The sequence below is a fragment of the Danio aesculapii genome, chromosome 4, assembly GCF_903798145.1.
Source record: "Danio aesculapii chromosome 4, fDanAes4.1, whole genome shotgun sequence".
In the NCBI taxonomy this organism is placed as follows: Eukaryota; Metazoa; Chordata; class Actinopteri; order Cypriniformes; family Danionidae; genus Danio; species Danio aesculapii.
Genome location: NC_079438.1, coordinates 556,239 through 578,825, shown reverse-complemented (window position 1 = coordinate 578,825; position 22,587 = coordinate 556,239). Strand labels below are relative to the sequence as shown.

The 22,587-nt window shown below is 39.7% G+C and overlaps 1 protein-coding gene across 1 annotated transcript; it reads right to left on the bottom strand.

Annotated features, from left to right (window-relative positions):
* Positions 1–857: 857 nt before the first annotated feature.
* On the bottom strand, positions 858–10,019 carry LOC130222719 (solute carrier organic anion transporter family member 1C1-like). Its single transcript, XM_056455247.1, has 13 exons — positions 9,957–10,019; positions 9,725–9,857; positions 9,474–9,580; positions 9,235–9,387; positions 9,043–9,141; positions 3,395–3,598; positions 3,147–3,311; positions 2,871–3,066; positions 2,618–2,783; positions 2,339–2,523; positions 1,384–1,448; positions 1,163–1,280; positions 858–1,047 (listed from the first exon to the last, which is right to left on the bottom strand). Exons 1-13 carry the CDS (start codon positions 9,958–9,960, stop codon positions 948–950), a joined length of 1,695 nt encoding a protein of 564 aa, XP_056311222.1. The 5' UTR covers positions 9,961–10,019; the 3' UTR covers positions 858–947.
* Between the last annotated feature and the right edge of the window lie 12,568 nt (positions 10,020–22,587).

Here is a 22,587-nt window from a genome sequence, read left to right as displayed (position 1 = left end):
TCTAGCACTTCTGAAAAGTATGCTGATATTTATTAGTATTTATCTATGTTTGTTTCTGGCTCCAAATTTAATCTGACCCCAATTTTAAGTGATCGTCAAATTTAGACTGCATTTCCAATTAGGAATGGATCACATTTGTTATTCATTAATTAATTTACAGTTTTGAGTCATATCTGATCACATTCTCTTCAAGTATATGTTTATTAGGGACCCAACGCCGCACAGGGTTTTCATGCCCTGGGTTTATGTGATTCTCAGACATGATCTTGACATTCTGAAGTTAGTCAGATGACGCATAGTTAACTAATACCTCTTAGTATGGTTGACTACTGCTCGCTTAATTCAGTCTAGTTAATTCAGCAATTTCCATATAGCTTGCTAAATCCAACTAGAATTCCAATAGTATCCGAAGTGCCGACTCCTACATACAGTCGTGTGCGATTTCTATAGATATCAAGTATCAAATGGCTCAAATACAATTGATACTTCATTCACGTGTAAATTCTGGTGGACAACAGGCCAATCAGAACACAAAACAGACTGTTGCGTGACTCACAGGAATATTCATTACCATGCCCTCAAGATAACTAGTAACTCTGGGGGCCCTAAAATGACGTGGGCCCTTAAAATCATCCTAACACTACCCCCCTTACTATGCATTATGATGCAATGACTCAACCATGCATATGACTCAATTCATAAAATTTCTTTTATTTTTTATTGTGAGGAAATCCACATGCACAACTGAACGGTTTCTTTATCATCTAAACGGCGCATATACTAGTGCATTTAAGACTGATAATATTGAAAAAAGTGAATGTAGAATTAAGCAAAGCGCATATACATGAAGTGTACCTATAAAATAAAATACAGAACAATATTTTGTAGTCTTCTGATGTTCTGGATCGTACAAAAGCATTTGGAGTTCAGTGTCTTTAGACATTTGTTTACTGTTCAGTACTTTTTCTCTTCATCTCTATAGTGGCTATCCAAAGCAAGAAACAGGCTAATACTCGAAGACACATGGTCAGTCCCTGAAACAGGAACCTAATGGGGGTCAAAAATAGTTTAGTATGAATGAGTTAGAGCTTTGGTACATTCAACGGAATACAACGGAATGGAATTTACAACGGAATAGGGTATATATAATAGTTCAGCTCACCTGAATGTCTCAATGTCATAAATTCTGCAGGCACCTCTTCCACAAGATTTATTCTGGCCCCATTTTAAACAGGTATAGTCAATAAGAGCACCAAAGTAAATAGGAGCAGGAATACCACCTTTAAAAAAGATAAATTGCATTATAAACAGTGCTGTACCAGATTGAAGGAAGATTTAAGGCCAAGAAAATAAATACATAAATGTTATACCTTACAAACTCACCCAAAACTCTTACAGTGAACAGTAACGTTCCCACAGAGAGAGACTTCAGCTCAGGATCCACAATCCTGCAAAAACATGTTCTCAGTATGCATTCTGATGTAAACTTCTATACATTTTGCACAAATCCATATGTAGCTTTATGTTAGATTGCTTTTTTGGCCTTTGCATTGTGGGTCGGGTTTAATTTAATTCATTAAATAGCATCAGATCATAACAGAAATTCTTTAAGGTTCTCTTCCTACAGAACAGGTCTTTACTTTGTTATTTAAACTAACAAAATGTCCTTGTCAGAGTTCTAGGCTGTGTATCAGAATTTGGCCAGCTGAGACTGAACACTCAGCCAACAGCTGGAGAAGATGCACATCTCTGTTCCCTATTCAGGGAACGTGGGTTACATTCGTAACCAGGACGTTCCCCTTCATGGGAACTACAACAACGTACGTCTGATAAAAAACATGCTATCTCCAGTCCTACGGCAAAAGTTGCCTAGGATAACATGGCTAACAGGTCCAATTCTAAATCCAGAGCCTTGCTTACAACCAAAGTAAGTCTATGTAAGTCTTCGTACATAAGGCCCCTGGTCCCCAGTGTCATCTTACGAGAGTGCAGCCATCCTGGAGGATGAACCAGTGCCCTCACTCGAAAGCTTGGACAGAGCGCACTTCTGAGGAGTGAGAGGTCTGTGGGCCCGAGGGCAACGGATGAGCACCCACTGTAATCCTCAGGCCTGCCCATGTGCTAAACAACTTCTGGAGAGCAAAAGGGGGTGGGAGCGGGGGGCGCATTCTAATGCTAGAGTGCGCGGCACCACAGCTACGCAACAGTCAATCCCTCGCAATGAGGGCAAGAACTGTTCGCGAGCACTACCTCAACATGCTGGACCCCCAGACGTGTCATCCAGGGCTAGGAAACCACCTCATCCAGAAACACACAGCAATTACAATATATATTATACCTCAGAGACATGGTGAAAAAGGGAATAATGCCAAGACTGTACACAAAGAAGGCCAAAGACTGCAATCCCACATAAATGTAAATTATTCTGTTGCAGTTTGGATCTTGTGAACACTGTCCAAGAACTGCAGAGGAGTTGCCAATGCTCATTCCCCAGCTCTGAATACAGCTGCAGTCATGGAATGTCTGACGAAAAACAAGACAAGAAAGAGGAAAATACTCTTACAAACATGTAATAAGAATTGAAGAAGAGTGAAAGATTGTTATTCACTGCATTCACCATATTCCATCCTGCACCCTGGGTGGAATTGCAGCCTGCATGGCAAGGTGAGATGTAGGTCACTCCATTCTCTCCACACACTGGATCCCAAAGGAGGTCTGGACACCCACAGTCAGCATTGCAAAAAGGCGGTACATCACTTACAATATCCTGATCTTCAGTAGATCTGCCACATAAACAATTCATTGTTATGTCATTCTATAGCGTACAAGTGATTTGAAAATTATTAGATTGAATAGATGGATAAAAGTACCTTTGATAAGGCACTGTAACCCCTGCAAAATCTAGATTTTCACAGCTGAGAGCGAAGAAAGGTACGGCCAAAAACATTGTGATGACGCTGGTCAACAAATTCACTCTGGCAGATGCCAGCAGACCCAATTTAAACCTCTTCATCATCAACCCACTGAGAAAAACACCCAGAGCTACTGCCGGAATAGATGTCACTCCTATGTACAGTGTATAAATATGCAACCAGTTAAAACAGACTGAAATATAGGAACATTCTAGTAACCATAAGAGTTGTCACCTATCAGAAAGTTGGTTTTGGATGCACTTTGTCCAAACTGCTGTTCCAGATACTTTGGCGTGTATGTTGCAACTATGGCAAAGTCGTTAAATGCCACTATACTGTACATCAGGTACAAAATGTAGATCTTATTGGTAAACAGTCGCTTAAAAGTTGGTGCAAAATCTAGAAAACAAGAAAATAGCACATTATTTAAACAATATGAAAGTGTTTTTTAAAAATGTTTTTTCAATGTTGCCATTCCTTACCTTTGGCTATCTCTGTGAGGGTGGATGTGGTTTTGTGCGGTTGTCGAGGGTGGTCTAGCTCAGAGGTTTGGGAATTTTCAGGTAGAACTTTTGGCAAGAACCAGAAAGGAAAAGCAGCAAGGAGAGTGAACAGACCAGACACCACATAACCCAACCACCAAGCCCCAACCCAGCGAGAGTCCTGTGGTGTGATGGTCACGCTTTCTAAAAAGACAACGTGCTAATAAATATATCTGTTTGATCAGTGGTTCTCAACCACAGTCCTAAAGAACCAGCAACACAGCACATGTTCCAAGTCTCCTTAACAAAACACACCTGATTTAGATCATCAGCACATTAGCAGAGACCTGAAACCCAACATGCAACTGGTATAGCAGACAAAGGATACATGCTGGTGGCCCTCTGGGAATGTGGTTGAGAACAACTGTGTTAGATTAAGACAACTGTGTTAGATGAATACAGTGGCAATTGAAAGTTTGTGAACCCCTTTTAGAACCACTCACTGAAGCTTCAGAAAGAAACTCTTAAACAAGATGAAACTGTCCAATTTAGTTTTATCAATTTTGATGAAATATGTCTTTTATTGCCTTGATCTTCACATTCCTAAAGATCTGAATGCCTCATATTTCCTTCTGGATCATCAGTGAGTGTTTTCCTTATGGATATTAGTTGTGTTTGGTTCCCTTAAATGTTCTCAGTGTGAAAAGTTGGATCTCTCATTCCTACATTCACTGCTGAAAAAGCTTCAAATATTGAAAAAAAATCAACACCACTGTTGGAGAACTACCGGCCAAAAAACTCAAGCTCCAACCTCATTCAAATACACTTTAACTAGCTAATCAAACTGTGTAGGATTGTGATACTTGTGTCGAAGCAGGTTTGAACTAAACTCGGCTGCTGGAAAGCTACCAATCTGCAGAGTTGGAGATCCCTTTATATTCAAAACAGTTAGTTAGTTAACGTCTAATTTCTGATGAGAACACATGGACTGCTCTTAAGTAGTATTTTAAGTAGTGTCTTACGCTCTTATCTGTTCTTTCAACTTGTTTTTCCTCTTCTATCAAACTTGCCTCACTAAACATAACCTGGAATTAATTTCTCATTCTATGGTTTACCTTAAAATGTACCCTACCTAAAAGAAGACCACACCTTTATTGTGTATGTAGTGATGTAAGTTCTCCTGAAGACACTCCTTTCAGGTTCACTGTTGATAACCTTGTCTTTGTGCTGACTATCACTGTTTTTGGAGAACAATCATCCTTCTTCCCCGTGCCTTCACTGGGACCCCTTTCTTCATGCTAAAGTTCAAGACACAGCAAGCCGATGTCAAACAACTAGCGCCAACAAAACCCAACTGGGTTGTCAATTCACGCTGACTCGTGTCTGTTTCTGTCTTGACCAAAAAGCTGCCCGAGAACACACCAAATGGACTGCAGCTGACGTGGGCGTGGGAGGACATGTTTTTCTACACTGCTAATCTGTTTTCTTATTCACAACGGGAAACCAGAGCTTCTGACAAGCATAAACAAAGACGTGTTTTTCAGTAATTGTCACTTATCCCTAATGAATTAAATCCTGCAAATATGTTTGATTATCAAATATTCCAAATCATTTCGCAAATATTTGAGAATTAAAGAGAAATTACAGCTGGCCTGTTTGTGTTCCTATTTTATTTAAATTCTTTACTTGCTATGTCACTTCATTATGTTACCCTCGCACTCTGAATCACTGATGAATAACCAGTTAGAGCATTCTCTTCAGTCAACGTCCGATCAAGGTTATTATAGTTAACGAAAACGAACGAAAAAGACTAAAACTAAAATGTAAAATAATTGTCGTTAACTGACATAAAAATAAAAACGAGAGTTTTTCAAAAAACTAACTGAAACTGTATTGTGTACATGCAAAACTAACTGAAAATAACTAAAATTATAGCAAAAACTTCCTTCGTTTTCGTATTTGTATCTCGTACTTGTAATCTTAATGTAAGCCTTTTAGAAGTAAATCTATTTACTCCGCGCTGCAGGTGTTTGACCCGTACGGCACCTCAGAGTCTGTAGTCCTGCTGCCATTGGCCAGAACGAGCCGATTCTCCTCCAGTAATCCTCGCTGTTGCTCCCGCGACAAAAACAACGAGTAACATCACAGCAGCACGGTGACAGCATTAAATACAGAGACTTAAAACTATTACTTTAACACGTTTGTGCCCATTAATGGGTTTTATCTCTGTATCGCGATCGCGAATGAATCTTTTTAACCGGATCTTCTAAGTGAACCGGTTGAACTAGTTCACCTAATCGAACTGAATCATTTGAAACGATTCGCGTCTCCAGTAAGCACTCGTCCACAAACTACTAACTTTTTAACAAGCCTAATACCCGCTCTAACTCTAAATAATCCAATATATACTCTTATTCAGTTATTAGTACAGCGACGTTACACTAAGATCAAATTTGAGAAGTGGTTAACCAATACTGCGCATGCGTGATTCAGTGAACCGAGCACAAACGGTACATGACAGCCTGTTGTGGCTGAACTAAACTTCAACAACTGCAGCGCGGGTAAACTGAGGGCTTAAATGAGAGGATCTGGTGAAACGTAAGTTTATTTCATAAAAGATAATCGTAATGGAGTTTAAATAGATGAATAATACTTCAGTTGGGTTGCCAAACTTTACTGGAAGACATTTTTCAGATCATAGTGATGTTTTATAGTGACTGAAATTACTATTGCTGACTACATAATGTGAGTCCTAACATCCGCGATAAATATCTGAACTTCCCATCACTACTGTGTATCTAACATCAGAATCAGCCTTGGACACATATTGTACTTAAGGCTGCTGTCTTGTGGGCTGTTGTATTTGAGTTTGAGGATGGGTAGATGGTGGTGTTCATGTGTCCTCTGAATACAGGTTTAGAAAATCTCATTTAGAAAAAAAAAACTAATACTGAAACTAATAAAAACTAAGTATTTTCAAAATATAGAAACTAATAAAAACTAGTAAATCTGCCTCTAAAACTAATTAAAACTTACTAAATTTGAAAACAAAAAGTCAAAACGAAATAGAAATTAAAACTAATAAACAATCCAAAACTATTGTAACCTTGCGTCCGATGCTGATTCTACAACACCAAATCAAAAAAAGTTGGGAGAGTATAAGAGATTTCCAAATTTACTTTGACCAAATTGCAGACAATATGAACACAAAATATTTCATGTTTTGTCTGGTCCACTACATTTCATTTGTAAATATACATCCTTTCCTCTCATTCAGACCTGCAACACATTCCAAAAACAATTTGGGACATTTAGGGTTGGTAATCAGGCAAACTGGTTAAATAATGATGTTATTTGTAACAGATGTCAACAGGTGATTGTTTATGATTTGGTTCATCTTACATCCAAGAAAGGTCTAGTCCTTTAGGAGCAAATATGGGCCAATAGACCACCAGTTTGCCAAAAAAAATGTGAGAAAATTATTGAAATGTTTAAAAACAATGTTCCTCAAAGAAATATAGGAAGACATTTGGATATATCACCTTCAACAGTGCATAACATAATTAAAATATTCAAGGACTCTGGAGAACAAGGGCGCAAGCCTAAGCTCCAATCCCTCAGGAGGCGCTGCATCAAGAATCAGCATTCATCTATACGCAATATCACCACATGGGCTCAGGAATACTTTGGCAAAACTTTGCCAAGTACCACAATACGTAGGAGCATCCACAAATGGCAGTTAAAACTGTACTGTTCCAAAAGGAAGCCCTATGTTAACAGTGTCCAGAAGTGCCGTCGACTTCTCTGGGCTCGGAGGTGTCTGGGATGGACCATCACACAGTGGAAATCGGTACTCTGGTAAGATGAATCATTACTTCAAGTATTTTTGGGAGAAATGGACGCCGTGTGCTCCGGCCCAAAGAAGAAAATGATCATCAAGATTGTTACAAGCAACAAGTCCGAAAGCCAGAGTCTGTCATGGTATGAGGTTGTGTCAGTGCCCTTGGCTAAGGTAACTTGCATTTCTGTGATGGCACCATTAATGCTAAAGAAGTACATAGAGATTGTGGAGCACAATATGCTGCCTTCTTTTCCAGGGACGCCTATGCATATTTCAATAAGACAGTGTAAAACAACATTCTGCACACACTACAAATTCCTGGCTGCGGAGGAAGAGGATACAGGTATTTGACTTGCCTGTCTGCAGTTCCAATCTGTCATAAAATCTGTGGAGCATTTGAAGTGCAAAATGTGAAATTGAGTACCCCGTACTGTTGGCCACCTTGAGACTTGTTTTCAGGACGAATGGGACAAAATTGCACATGAAACACTTCATCTTTTGGCGTCTTCAGTTTCTTAACATATTTGAAGTGTTGTGAAAAGGAATGGCAACATCACAAAGGGGTAAATGCTTTACTTTTCCAACCTTTTTTGAAATGTGTTGCAAGAACCAAAATTGGAATATGGTTTTATTTACAAAAAAGAAACTCATACGGACAACCCAGGCTCATTCTGAAAACATAGTCCCGTGGACGTTTCTGGAGACTGCGAAATACGTAGCCGGGGGTACGACCGTGTGGAGGGCTTTCCCGCTGCAACTAGTTTGTCCGGTTAGCTCTTCGTGTACTTAGACGGACTCGAGGCGCAAAAAGGGGCTGACCACGACGACGACCGGGTTCGAGTCCGGGTTCCAGAAATCAGGTAAGAAAACAAAAACAAAATCCAAAAAATAAAGCGAACAAGTTCGTCACAGGGTGAGAATGTGGTCAAAATCCGAAAACGTGGTAAAAATCAGACAAGGGCTTTTCTTTTTCTGGACGGCTTTCGTGAATCGTCGTTGGTTGGGTTTAGGGACGGAGGAGGGTGGGTCAGCCGATTGGCCGGTCGCACGGTCAATCATTCTGTCATCCAGGCAGACAGGCGGAAGGTCATTCGACAGCGGCCTCTAGCGGGTTTACGCGAGGACGATGCGGGAGAAAGCGCACACAGTGCCCTCTCGCGGATTCGTGAAAACAAAAACTGCACCTCCCAGGACGTATTTCGCGGTCTCCAGAAACGTCCACGGGACTACGTTTTCAGAATGAGCCTGGGTTGCATACGGAACACATTAAATAATTTGCTGTTGTATTGTCTGCAATTAAATACAAGTCAGATTAAGTTTAGAAAACACTTCTTACTTTCCTTATTTGTATTCTATACGGTTCCAATTTTTCAGATTTGCAATTGTACATGTTGAATCTGACTTTAACCTGACGTGAGATGATCAATTAGGCCATGGCTAATTACCTCAGCACTCTGGCTTTTTCAAAATTGCTAGTTTCTCCAGCTTCATCATGACCTTTCAAGTTGGCCTTTTCACAATTCCTTGGTTCTACCATGGTTTCCTGCTTAGCTGGCATTCCCAATGTACTTTAGAACCATTTGTTTTATTCACAACTAGTTTTTTTTTTGGGTGTTGAAAAAAACAATTTGGAACTAAGCTCGGGTTCGGATCGAGCCCTGGAACAGACTGGATGAAAAAGAGATATATATTAAACCTTGTCTGTTGCAATGTTTGTTACACCGTGGTAGTTTCAAACTAATATTGACCTTTTTTATTTTTTTAGTTATTGAGATCTAAGGTAAATAAATATAAATATTTATCTAACCTTGATTCACTAAGCCAATATCCACATAAAGATTAGCACATAGAGATCCAAGCATGTAACCAAAAATTGGCCCAATCCCTTTGAGTGTGTTCAGGCAACCTACAGAAAAGTAAAAAAAATAATCAAATCACATAAGGGAGATATATATATTGAAAGTAGTTATATTATTAATAACAATAATCATCTTCTCACCAATGTAAAAAGCAGAGTTTTCTGGCCGTGCATAATCATCTATGAATGACATTCCCAGAGGGACAATGCTGGCTTCCCCAATCCCACGCATAGTGTTTCCCAAAACCACTATCCCCCACAAGGGTGAGCTTTTAGCTTTCTCTGTTTGGCATCCTAGACAACCCATATAGTGTGAACTGTTATGTATTGCGTTTAACAATTAAAATACCTCGCATGCTTTTCCACACACAATGCATTACCAGAGAAAGGCTGTTGAAGAGTTTCCTGAGAGTCGGATGAGCATGTAGAGATCACAGTGAAATTACCAGCATCATTAGTATGGGTGGAAGCTGTATCATACTTGTACCTGCCAGAAAAAGCAGACACATAAATAGTACGTACAGCATTTCAAATATAGAACATTAAGAAAGCTCACTTTTAAAGAGTGAATCTTCAATAACTCCTCAATGTGAATATACCAAGTATGAGTATGACTTTATTCAAAACTCACCGGCCCATAATGAAATGAGGTGAAGCCATTAACAGTGTTCCTATACCCATCAGCAGAACCCCTGCTGCAATGATCTTGGGCCTGTGAAACTTAGCACCAATGTAACTCACCAGGGTAATAACCAGCATATTACCTGGAAACAGATTAATCAACTGAGTACCTCAGTCCCATCACAGCATCAATGGTGTGACTCACTCGTATAAGTACTCATCTACCTTCATATTCAACTCACCCATTTCAAAGCTGCCATCAATGAAACCAACGGTGGAGCTCGGGATCTCAAACCGCTTCTCAATCTGAGTGATGGTGCTTTTGGTGTAGGATCCCGTCATGGATTTAGCGAAGTAACTGAAGGCAAGTGCACCAATAAAGATCTTTTGAGACAAGAATAGAGAAAATATTATGTTTATATATACATTCCCAGAAATATTATCATTATTAAATCAAATGATCAGCTAATAGTACTTTCTGACTTCAGGGATATGGTCTTGCCTTCAGACTTGAGGAGCAGCATTTGGTTTGAGATGTTTTCTGATTTCTCTCTGAATATTCCATCATATTTGTGTTGCCTTCCATGATGAACTATTGACCAGGAAAGAGGGGAAAAAACGATGGAAAAAGCCAAGTCTGAAAATCAAAAACTGAAAACCACAAATGCCAGACTTCGGAAAGCATGTATAAGTTCTTGTTTATCATTGACCGATTCTTGTTTATGAAAACTATTACCACTAAAAAGTATTAACAATTTGCTGCATGAAACAAAAGCCTGGTTACTTTTTTAAACCCTGGTAGTTTTTATAACTTCATGGACATTCTTATCATATTATTCCAGTGGTTGTCCTGTGTCTTGACATTATGTTGAAATAACATTATGGGTTATCGGCAGATGACCAATCACTCTCAAAGGTTAGAAAATGGGCCAATAAATGCCTATGAATTGGCAGAGAAGCTCCTTCACAGGTGGAACCACTTAATATATTAATTAGGAAAGCATATAAGCAGGACTGAAGCCTCTGTCAGACTTTTGCTTCAGAGTCAATTTGCACTGAAGAGACACAGACAGACACTGCTGGGCTGAGAACTTCTAGAGTTTCTGTTTGCTGTATCCAGTGGGGTGACATTGCGTTCAGAGGTGGTCGAGCATAGAAATAAAGATTAGGAAGAACCTTGGGAAGGCATAATCTGATCATCTGGTTCCTCAAAGTGGCAAGGTGGCTAAATCCATCCCAGCCGCGTCTTATGTCCTCTTGGGATCTCTCTGTAATCATGTTTGGACTGCAGAGCGATCAATCCGAACTGCTTAATTAAGTATCTTTAAATTCTGTCAAATTAACACAGCTCTGTTGATTGCGTTGACTTCTATCAAGATGGTTGGTGACCTGAAAGCATTTTCGGCCACTGAATTGTGCCTAGAATTCAGGCCAGGTTACTTTCACTTTATCTTGAGACCCTGGCTTGGCTTCGTACCCAAGGTACCACCTGCTTTAAAGACTAGGTAGTGAACCTGCAACCACTGTAAAGGAGGCAGACCCAGCCCTTTCCTCGCTGTGTCCAATGAGCGGTGTGCGCCTTATGTGGACCACACTCAGAGAATAAGATCAGCTTTCAGCAGCTCTTGGTCTGTTACAGATCAACAGAAGGAAAGTGCTGTATCTGATCAGAGATCGAATCACTGGTTAGTGGATGCGAGCAAGGCGAGCCGTGTGCCTTGGGAGTGAGAGCACATTCTATTAGGAGTGTTGCCTCCCCCTGGCTGTTAGCATGTGGCGCCTCTCTAACAGACATCTGTAGAGCTGCGGCTGGATTTTATAATCTTCATGTGGAGCCCATTTTTCCCAGTTGCTGGGCTGTGCCTGTGCTCTGCTAGTAAGTTCCCCATCTGGTAAGCCCTAGGGAGTTCCTCCGAGGACCCCAACATCCAACTCAGCAGAGAAGCCAGATGCTTGGTGCATTACAGTGTCTAGTATGCCTGCTTGGTCAGCCCATGTTTTAGCGATCGGTGCCTGCTATGCACATCCCTGCTCGGTGATGCAATACGCTTAGTCAGCCACAGTGAAGTCCGCCCTTGTGCTGGACACATGTCTTCCCTACCAGCTAACGATCTTGCTTATATGTAGTGCTCCCCCTAGGTTAAGGCTAGCCCATATATTAGTCTACATACTCCCCTGATAAATTAGTGGTTCCATCTGTGAAGGAGTTTCTCTGGCAATCCATAGGCATTAATTGGTCAGTTTTCTCTTAAGCTGCGGTCACACTTGACTTTTCTTCCCATAGACTTCCATTCATTCGCACGCGAATGCGTCAGACCGGAAACGCAAGGTCATGCGTCAAGTTTCGCACTTAAAAGAATTCTGTGCTGTCATTTACTGTGCAACACAGACACTTTCAGTGTAGAACACTATTGCTGTGAGTTTTTTCTTATCACAAAGAGCACTACAACACCAACAAGTGAAACATTGTGAAGGCAAAGCGGTCAAAATGACGGATATCATTTACCTAAATCCTCCAGTTTACGTGACTCTGCTCTAATATAACTATCACACACACATCCCATCTAAAACCTCTGCTTTTTAAAATAGCTGCGTACATGACATATCAATTGACAGCATTAGATCAGGACTCGTGGGTTATAATGCTCTTGATCTTCACAATCACAGATTACATGAGTTAAAGCCTGATAGCATCGTTGGATTTGCTCTTCAGTGTTTGGACTCTCAGTAGTGATTATTAAACCACACTGAACTGAGCTAAACTGAACTGAACTTAAACACTACAAACTGAACTACACTGTTCCTATTTACTGTGACCTTTTATGTGAAGCTGCTTTGACACAATCTACATTGTATAAGCGCTATACAAATAAAGGTGAATTGAATTGAATTGAATATAAAGAGTTCTAATGTTACAACCGACTACAAGTAAATTTAACCTCGGGGGGAAGATGCAACAGTTATTTAAATTTGGTGAACTAATATCCACTCTATCCAGTTTATGCAAAAACTTTACTCAAGGACAAAGTTCATTTGTTTTTTACCCAAGTTCACTATTATCCTCAGTTAGTTAAAAAAATACCAACTTCCATAGTAGGAAAACGAATACTATGGTATTAAAAGTACACATAAATACTTTTGTGTTCAACAGAAGAAATAAAGTCATGTTTTGGAACAAGTAAAGGGTGAATAAATGATCAAATTATTTTCAATTATGGGTGATCTGTCTTTTTAATACTATAATCATTTCTGTGTGTGTGTGTGCACATTGCAGTATACACCATCTCTTTTGTATCTTAACATTCTGTTGCAAAGGAAAGGTGTGGCTTCGCTCCAAACAAAGTTTTATTAAAGGGGTGGTCCACAGGGTATTTTTACAACCCAGGCTCATTCTGAAAACGTAGTCCCGAGGACGTTTCTGGAGACCGCGAAATATGTCCCTGGAGGTACGTATTTTTGCAGTTTTTTTTAGCGAATCCGCGAGAGGCCGCTGTGTGCGCCTTTTTGGCTTCTCGGACGTCTCCCGGGAGTGCCGTTCGCGCCCGCTCTGTTCTCGCATGAACCCACCAGAGGCCGCTGTCGAACAAACGTCTGTCTGTCCGACTGGCTGAATGATTGACTGGGTGACCGGCCAATCGGCCGGCCGACCCACCCTCCTCCTTCCCTGGATTTTACCGATGGACCCGCCCTCCCTAAACCCAACCAATGATTTACAAAAGCCGTCCGAAAAAGAAAAGCCCTCGTCCGATTATTATTATTTTTTTTTACCACGTTTTCGGATTTTACCACACTCTCCCCCTGTTATGAACCTCTTCGCTTTATTTCTTGGATTCTGTTTTAGTTTTACCTGATTTCTGGAACTGCTCTTCCCCGGACTCGAACCCGGTCAACGTCGTCATGGTCAGCTCCTCTCTGCATCTCGAGTCCGCCAACGCACAGGACGAGCTAACCGGACAAACTGGTTGTTGCGGGAAAGCCCTCCACACGAAGGTAAGCGGTCAGCCGGTGAGCGCTAAAAGGAACGGCGTCATACCGCCCCGCAGCGTTCGCTTAAAAAATTAAATGCAGCCGTACGTACCTCCGGCTACATAATTCGCGGTCTCCAGAAACGTCCTCGGGACTACGTTTTCGGAATGAGCCTGGGTTGTATTTTTAAGGCTTGGTTGTGTTTATAAGATGCAAAGCATTGTGTGCTCATGCTTCATTTGGAGAAAATCACGTTATTTTTTCAAATATCTTACTGATTATATACAGCTACTCAGCTAACATGAAAACGTCATATTTCCTAGTTCCTCTGAAAGGTCCAGCCTCAAGAGGCTCTGATTGGTCTGCTAACATAATGTGCTGTGGATTTGCGGATTGGCTCCACGTCACTCCCCTATAAGCGTGCGCTTTTGCGCTGTGTAAACAGTCCAGTCAGAGAAGATGTTAGCCGCGTTAGCTGCCTGAATTAGACAGAAATGAAGAGAACACAGCTCACGGATGCTCTCGAAAATAAAATCTAACAAGTGTCTTTCTCATAAATTCGGAATAAGCATGTACAAGTAATATAAAACGTTCTCATATATTTTGCGAATTTGTTATTTGAGATGTAGAACGCAGGGAAAGCGGCCGCATAGAGAGACACTGCAGCGCTGCTAAAGATTGTGGCTGTTTACAGTGGTTTGTCTGATAAATATGAATTTGTTGCTAAATTGTTAACAGTGCCAAACAGCATTTCCTATTGTTTATGTCCTCGCTACAACATATCATTAACGCTAGAAACCGTGCCTGTAGTTGCCCTTCTGAAAAAAACAGCTTAAACCAGCCTAGGCTGGTTGGCTGGTTTTAGCTGTCGACCAGCCTGGTTTTAGAGGGGTTTTGGCCATTTCCAGGCTGGTTTCCAGCCATTTCCAGCCTGGTCTTAGCTGGTCAGGCTGGAAAATTACCAGCTAAAACCAGGCTGGTCAAGCTAGTTTTAGCTGGATTTAACTGGTCAAAACCCCTCTAAAACCGGGCTGGTCAACCGGCAAAAACCAGCCTAGGCTGGTTTAAGCTGGATTTTTCAGCAGGGTGATAAATTTTTAACAAATAAAAACACAGACAGGTTGTGGCTCACAGTCGACAGCTTCATCAGTTGGAGGAGTTTTAGCCGAATCCAGCACTGAATGAGAGAGTCTGGAAGTTCTTCTTTGTCAAATGCTAGCTCCATATCTTTTTTTATAATTCTCTGGAACTTAATTCCAATTAAACTGTAAGCACTTCTGTCTTTGTGCCGTGTCCTTTGGAAGCCCTAATACAGAAACAGAAGAAGCTCTGAGGTGAATGCACATAAGCGGAAGCCCTTGTGATCTCACTAGCCCGGATGTTTTTTTTGTAGTCCTCAAATTCGTTTGCTGTAGGCTTTGCTAAGCTAACTCTGTAAAAGCCTATTGAACTTTGAGCATCAGAGATGTTGTTTATGTTCACACAGCGACATTACACCACAATTAAAGTTTAAAATACGATATCGTAGCGTACCACCCCTTTAAGATTATGGTCAGGCAGGTGTCAGCATATAAATCCAACATATAGAGCATAAGAGACATTGTAAAATGACAAGACAAAACACTAGGAAATGCATCAACCGTTAAACAAGACTTGGATGTGTAAATGAAGTGTATGAACAGTCCAGGTAATCAGTGTAAATGATTAGCAGCTGTGTGTGTGTGCTCGTGTCAGTGTCCAGATGACTATCAGCTGTAATTGATTTGCACAATACCTCATGGGAGTTGTAGTTTGCCATGGCACATGGAGTGATCTCCAATGACACTGCTGGGGATCACAGCACATTATAATGCCGCGGTCACACTCAAGTTTGAGCTCGCGATATTTTATAGTAATGTGCTGCAAAATGGGGCGGGATTAAACAAGATATTAGACATTTAAAAAAGCAAGCGATTGGTCCATATTTTAGATTTCTGTCCAGAGAGGTGATGTTTTAATCCTCGATTATGTCTCACGCAGTCAAGTGATGCGATTTCGCAGGTCAGAATTCACTAAGATTGAACATTTTAACACAGCGAACTGCGAAACTTGACGCATGAGCTTGCGTTTCCAGGATGAATAGAAGTCTATGGGGAGAAAAGTCCAGTGTAACCATGGATAGTGTACATTTCTCAAGGCTTCAGTCAGTTTAACATTAGTGAAAATTTCTGGGAAATGTAGATAGCTGCGTTAGGATAAAGAGTTTGTCAACATTTGACAGATTTCACTTCCTAGGCACTCTACAAAAAAGATAAATGTACCAAAATGCAGCCATAACATAGCTAGCTAGCGGGTTTGAAGTTAGCACGAGTGCTTAGCATAAAGTTAAGAAAGGGTTATGTAAATTTGTACATTAGAATGAATGATTGGGAAAAAAAAATGTCTTAAAAGTCATTTTTTGATGATATAATCCACAATCTTGCAACTTCCGTAAGCTTAAAAAGGAGCGCATATATTTACTGTATACTTTTAACAGGTCAAAGACAGCTATTATCTGTTTTAATACAATTCTATTCAATTTTCTGCCGTGTTTACCGCTGATATTTCAGGAAAGAAGGACTAATTCATTATGTTTAGTATTCAGCTAACGATCCATGAAGCAATAATAATCATAAGCATTCCTATAGAACAGAAGTTCTTCCATACACCAGTTCTTATTTATGAAAATTATTACTGTACAGCAAAAAGTATTACCAAATTGCCCTGGTAATTATGGACATTCTTACCATAGCATTCCAGTTATAATCACGTGTCTTATGATAGTTACGTGTTTTAAATTTGTACTTGCGTGTATTAATAAACCTACAACGTTGTCTATCTCTTTCAGCGTATCATTACATAAATCTTCCTGATAATCTGTTTACAGCCGTGTATTATACTTGGCCTCTCTGTAAACTGTGGCCCCTGCCTTTAAAAATTCATAGATCTGCCACTGCCAGGTGTTTCTTTTTATAAAATGATGTCAAAATACATTTATACATTGCATAAAAATAATTATTATTTTACAATTTTATAATAATACTCACATGTGCAGAGTCGTCTTCACATTCAGAGGAAGTGTTAATATTGCAGTTGAAATTCAGCAATCTTTTAAAGCAGCTTTATATCTGCCCGCAGGCGTTTCACTAATCTTTATCTAGCATTGAGTATTTCTTTAACCCGATATTGTTGCCCAAGAAAAAAATAACACATAAAAAAAAAACACAGTCACATGCAGTAGGTTTTAAACGCATCATTTACAATTATATGCAATTTTTAAAAGAACAGAAGTGTTTGCGTGCATGGATTTTCATATAAATTAATTAAAATGAAGTTAAATTAAGTAAAAATGAGCTAAAACGGAAGATTAAAATGTCTGATTGCTCAAAATCTATTGGTTAGAATATGAAGCATGGTTAAAATCTGTCCAATCTATGAGTAATCGTGTGGCAAAATGAATAAAATTTGAATAAATAATAGTAATACTGAATTAAATAAGGCATTAATAGCATTCAATAAACATCAACCAACAAAAAACTCAATGACGCCAACCAAAACAAACGTCTTTCTTGTTAGCCCAGTGCTAAGGAGGTTTCTTTCTCCTATATGCCTATTAACGTTAATGTGTAGTACATTATAGCAATGAAATCACTGGTTTGCACTAAGACTACAAATCTGCTTGTAAATGGACTACATATTCATACATGCACTCCGTTCACACACACACATGCTTCCTCATTTCCACTGATTAGGCTCCCACAGCTGTTGCAGTTTCTAGACTGATTACAGACGCTATTTATACAGCTCACACTCTCACATCCATTGCTGAGTCTTGTTATCTGTAAAGTGACATTACAACGCGGTTCCCTTAGTCTTGTTCCTCCGTGTTTTTGATCTTTGCCTGGTTTCCCTTTCTCCTTGTCTGCCGCCTGTCTACAGACCTCTCGCCTGTGTTTGACTACGATTCTGGACTGCCTTTATACATCTGTTTGCACATGAAGTCCGATGAAGAATATCTACAGCTGTAAAGTTTGCTAAAGTCAGCATGTAGAAATGCCATCGGCTGAAGAGAGAGTGCTGACTGGTTTTTCAGCAATGAATCAGCCAACCAGAACATAAACTGAAGTGACATAAACAAGTAAACAATCGAGTCGACAAGTCGAGTAGGAACACAAAGAAACCAACATTAACCTGACGACAGGGGACGCACAAGCCAGACCGATGCTGACTGAGAGCCAGATGATACCCAATGGCCAACCGGCTTGGCGTGTCCCGGCCCTTAAAAAAAATAAGTCAAACCATGTGTTATGCTTTGGTTGTGGACTTGAGTTAACTTGTTCCCGTGTATTCGTGTTAACCAGTGTCTACAAACTCCAACGCTGATATTTTCGCAGAATTGCTCTGAACGACAAATCGATGTTCCGCCAAATAGCCTACGTTATAAAAACGTTATGGTTTCATCCTCCTGCTAATGTAGATGTTGGACTGTAGCAGCTGATATTTATTCACACTGAAGACGGGTAGAGGCTTGCTGAAGAACTACTGAGAGATTTCAGCTGCTGTCTGGTCTTTCGCTGCTAAACTACACCTTCCTTTCTTCATGTTTTCAATACTTTTTTCCTGTGTCATTTCATTTCATTACACATAACTTCATTTATAAACGAATTAGATTGGTTTTATTTTCATATATGTATTTCTTTGGCTGTTATCAACATCTGGTGAACATTTCAAGTCAACAGCACCTTTAGAAAGATGTTTTCTGAGAAAATGGTGACATGTTGAATACTTATTTCTCCCACTGTACACACACACTGCTTTTTCAGCCCCAATCTTAATATGTGGTAAATTACAGCAGTGAAATCACGTTCCTGTAAACAATTGCTAAAGTTTTGCACTGCAAATCAACCCCAAAAAATTAATTAATTTAAAAAAAAAATCAAGGATGATGGCTGATCATTTTGCCATCGCAGGTCAAATCCTTATTGGAAGACCCGCTGCCACATAATATTATTTTTTCTTGTTAAAATTTAGTTACATTTTGGCAATAATTCGTCACTATCTACATCTACTTCATGAAGTTAATCATAAATAAAATCAGTTCATCAAGTCAGGAACAAAAGTTAAAGCCTGACCACAAGAAGAATATCTTCAACCGTAACGTTTTTCAAACGTTCAGTTGTTTGCATGCTAATACAGTTATCACTATTGTTCTTGTTATATTTTTGAATGGTAATCAATACAAACCACTGTGCTATCCAGCTGAGTTAAGTGCCAAGATCTAATCGATATTTTGACAAATATTACAATATGCCTGCAGTAATGAAGCTGGAGCTAATGGATAAAATAGACAAAGCTGCGGCTATCTGAGATTAATTAAAATAGTATAAAATGCTCATCACGAACCTTGTCAAGACCAACACAATCTCACGGCAATTCGTAACCTTTTGATTTAGTGGCTAATTCGTATGAATTCGTACGGTCTAATTCGTACGATTAAGTACGATTTGCTCATCCCCCAATGACGGTTGGGTTTAGGGGTGGGGTTAGGTGCCACGCCTCCTTTTTAAAATCGTACAATTTCGTACGAATGAACGAACGAATTAGCCACTAAACTGACAAAACGTAAAATACTTACGTTTTCTCGTGAGATCAGGCTGGTCAAGACACATCTAATCAACCAAAGGTGCAAAAAGTACACTTAGTGCACTTCCATAATGTACTTAAAGTGCTCCGTTTTCTGTGACTTATTTTGTACTTAATGTGCTCGAACATAGGCGGAAGGCGAACAAACTCCAGGGTAAGGCTAATATATGCGCTGCCCTTTAATGGATTTAAAAAAGACTTGCGACCGACCAAGAAGAGGTTTTAACAAAAGCTCCGCCTATCACCAAACGTATATTATATTCAACACGCTTATTCAATTATTTTATTAAACTCTCCCACTGATCTACCTGTCAAAAGTTTGGGGTCAGTTAATTTATTTTTTATTATTATTATGACTTTTATTTAAAAATCTAATTAAAATTATAGGCGGCATTTATTAAATATTTAAAATTGTTAAATACTTTTTTATTAAATATTTATTTATTACTTACTGTATGCAGTTTCAAATTAAATTATTACTACTTGTTGCTTTTATTACCATTACCAGTAATAACTTTATTACTCTTAATAAGAGCGATTTCTGAAGGATCGTGTGACTCTGAAGACAGAAGTAATAAATCTGAAAATTCATCATGGCGGACGCAGCCCTCACTATTCTGCCACCCTAGGCGGCCGCATAGGTCGCCTCTGGACGCGCCGGCCCCGAGAATATGAAATCATTCTCTTTTTCACGAGGCCAATCGAAATCCGAACTTGTAATTCAGCAATAAATATTTGACCTTTAAAATGTAAAACTCCAAACGATTGCCTAAACAAGATTACTACACTATAGGCTAGACTACGTTACAATGAAACTACCAATTTAATGCTGAAAACAAGATAAACCAGAATAATAATTTCATTATGTCTCTCTCGTAATACTCATCGGTCGTTTTATTACTCATATCGACCAGCAAAACAAAATAGTCCGCTGGCCAGCACTTTTGGTTTGGTTTTCAGAGCTGCTGCGAACTCTTGTAATAAACAGCGCTCATCAGTGCAACGTGCGGGGTTGGACAGTTCCATTTTTGTGCGGAGGGGGACTTTAAATTTGATTTGACCTACAACAGCTAAAGTGTTGTGTTAATCATCATCATATTACGCCTCACACCTGTTACATGTTTTCAATGCATTTTTTCTTTGCTGCTATCTCCGTGGTCTCTGACCAGGGGGAGGCTAAGCCTTCCCCAGCCTTACACACGCTCCACCTATGTGCTCGAAGTTAATCTTCAGTAGTTCAAAAAAAACCCTTAAGATCAGCTAAGTGTACCCAACTGTGCTATTTTGAACCCATGAAGTTAAACTAAAATGGTCTTTTAATCACCATTAGCACTGTCGCCTTACAGCAAGAAGGTCGCTGGTTCGAGCATGCATGTGTGGAGTTTGCATGTTCTCCCCGTGTTGGCGTGGGTTCCCTCCAGGTGTTCCGGTTTCCCCCACAAGTCCAAAGACATGTGTTACAGGTGAATTGGGTAAGCTAAATTGTCCATAGTGTATGTGTATGGGTGTTTTCCAGTGATGGATTGCGGCTGCATAAAACATGTTGGATAAGTTGGCGGTTCATTCCACTGTGGTGACCCCTGATTAATAAAGGGACTAAGCCGAAAAGAAAATGAATGAATGATTATAGAACTTTTACAAACATTCAATTGAAGGGGTGGCACGGTGGCTCAGTGGCTAGCACTGTCGCCTCACAGCAAAAGGTCACTGGTTCGAGTCCCGGCTGGACCAAATGGCGTTTCTGTTTGGAGTTGACTGTTCTCCCCGTGCTTGCGTAGGTTGTCTCTGTGTGCTATGGTTTCCCTCACAGCCCCAAAACCTGTGGCATAGGTGAATTGGGTAAGCAAAATTGGTGCTTTAATACCTTAAAGGTGCCCTAAAAAGAAAATCTGGGTATACCTAGGCATAAACAAATAATAAGAGTTCAGTATATGGAAATGGCCATACTGTGAGCCTCAAACACAATTGTTTCCTCATTGTCATGTAAATCCTGTGGGTGTAAAACCCTGGTGGATAACAGGCAAATCAGAACACAAAACAGACTGTTGCGTGACTCACAAGGCTATTCATTAGTGCAAAATGCAGCTGCCAGAGTGCTTACCAACTCTAGAAAATATGATATCACCCCAATTTAATCCACCTAACACTGGCTGCCTGTTAAGTTCCGTACCGATATTAAAATATTGCTTCTTACCTATAAAGCTTTAAATAATCCAGCTCATGTTTATCTAACCAACCTCCTGTTTTGCTACAATCCAACCTGCTGTTTAAGACCTAGAATAGGTAATAATAAGTACATAGAAGAGCAAAGTCAAGTAAAGGAGGTCGAGCCTTCTCATTTATGGCTCCTAAACTCTGGAATAGCCTTCCTGATCATGTCCAAGGCTCAGACACACTCTTTCAGTTCAAAACTAGATTAAAGACCTATCTTTTTAGTAAAGCATACACTCAGTGCATCACTTAGCAGGATGATACATGACTGTGCTTTTATTTTTTCAATTTTGAATCTGGTCATCATGGAACATTATTTCTAGCTCATGACCACACAGAACAAAATCGTAGGCATCCAAAGACTTGTAGGCCTTTAACTTCTCTCTTGTAAAATCACTTGTAGTTTCAATGAGACGGACGCACTTGAGAGGGAGCTATCGCAAATGGACCTGTCAGACAAACCCCACTCACTGTAACGTTAATTTCGCTGAATAACTGTGCTTATCACTGGGTGACGAGCTGTTATGATCCTCTAAAAGCATATATATCTATAATCAATAGAACTTACCTTTAATACAACAACAAACTCTGTACCGATGTCATGTCATCTGATGTTCCGATGTCTGTACCGATGTCATTCCCTCGCTGTAAATGCTAGCGCTCTCGTTTTTTTTCTGCAACCTCGATACACGCGCATCCTGAACGTTTACAAACCGGTCATTCGCCTATTTTGTTCTTGGACAATTAACAATAAATCTCAAAATGCTTTATAGGTATCAATAATTCCTTTACTGTAACTTACTGCCATCAGGAGTTACAAGTAACAAGCACACGGTTACAAAAGTACGTCAAACACTAATTTCACTACCTCAATTTCTTTAATAAAATATTAATCAGTTTTATTGTCAAACACAAATCCACACACACAACTGAACAGTTTCTTTTTAATCTCAACTTTGCTTATACTGCTACATTTAACACTGCAAAAATTATTAAAAAACGCACATATACATGAAGTGCACTTAAAATAAAATG

Excerpts from the sequence above, each read along its gene's own strand:
- LOC130222719 (XM_056455247.1), bottom strand. Across the intron at positions 9,388-9,473 it reads TCTTCAACAGCCTTTCTCTG|GATGCCAAACAGAGAAAGCT; the intron begins GTAATGCATTGT and ends TGGGTTGTCTAG. Across the intron at positions 1,048-1,162 it reads TATGACATTGAGACATTCAG|GTTCCTGTTTCAGGGACTGA; the intron begins GTGAGCTGAACT and ends GACCCCCATTAG.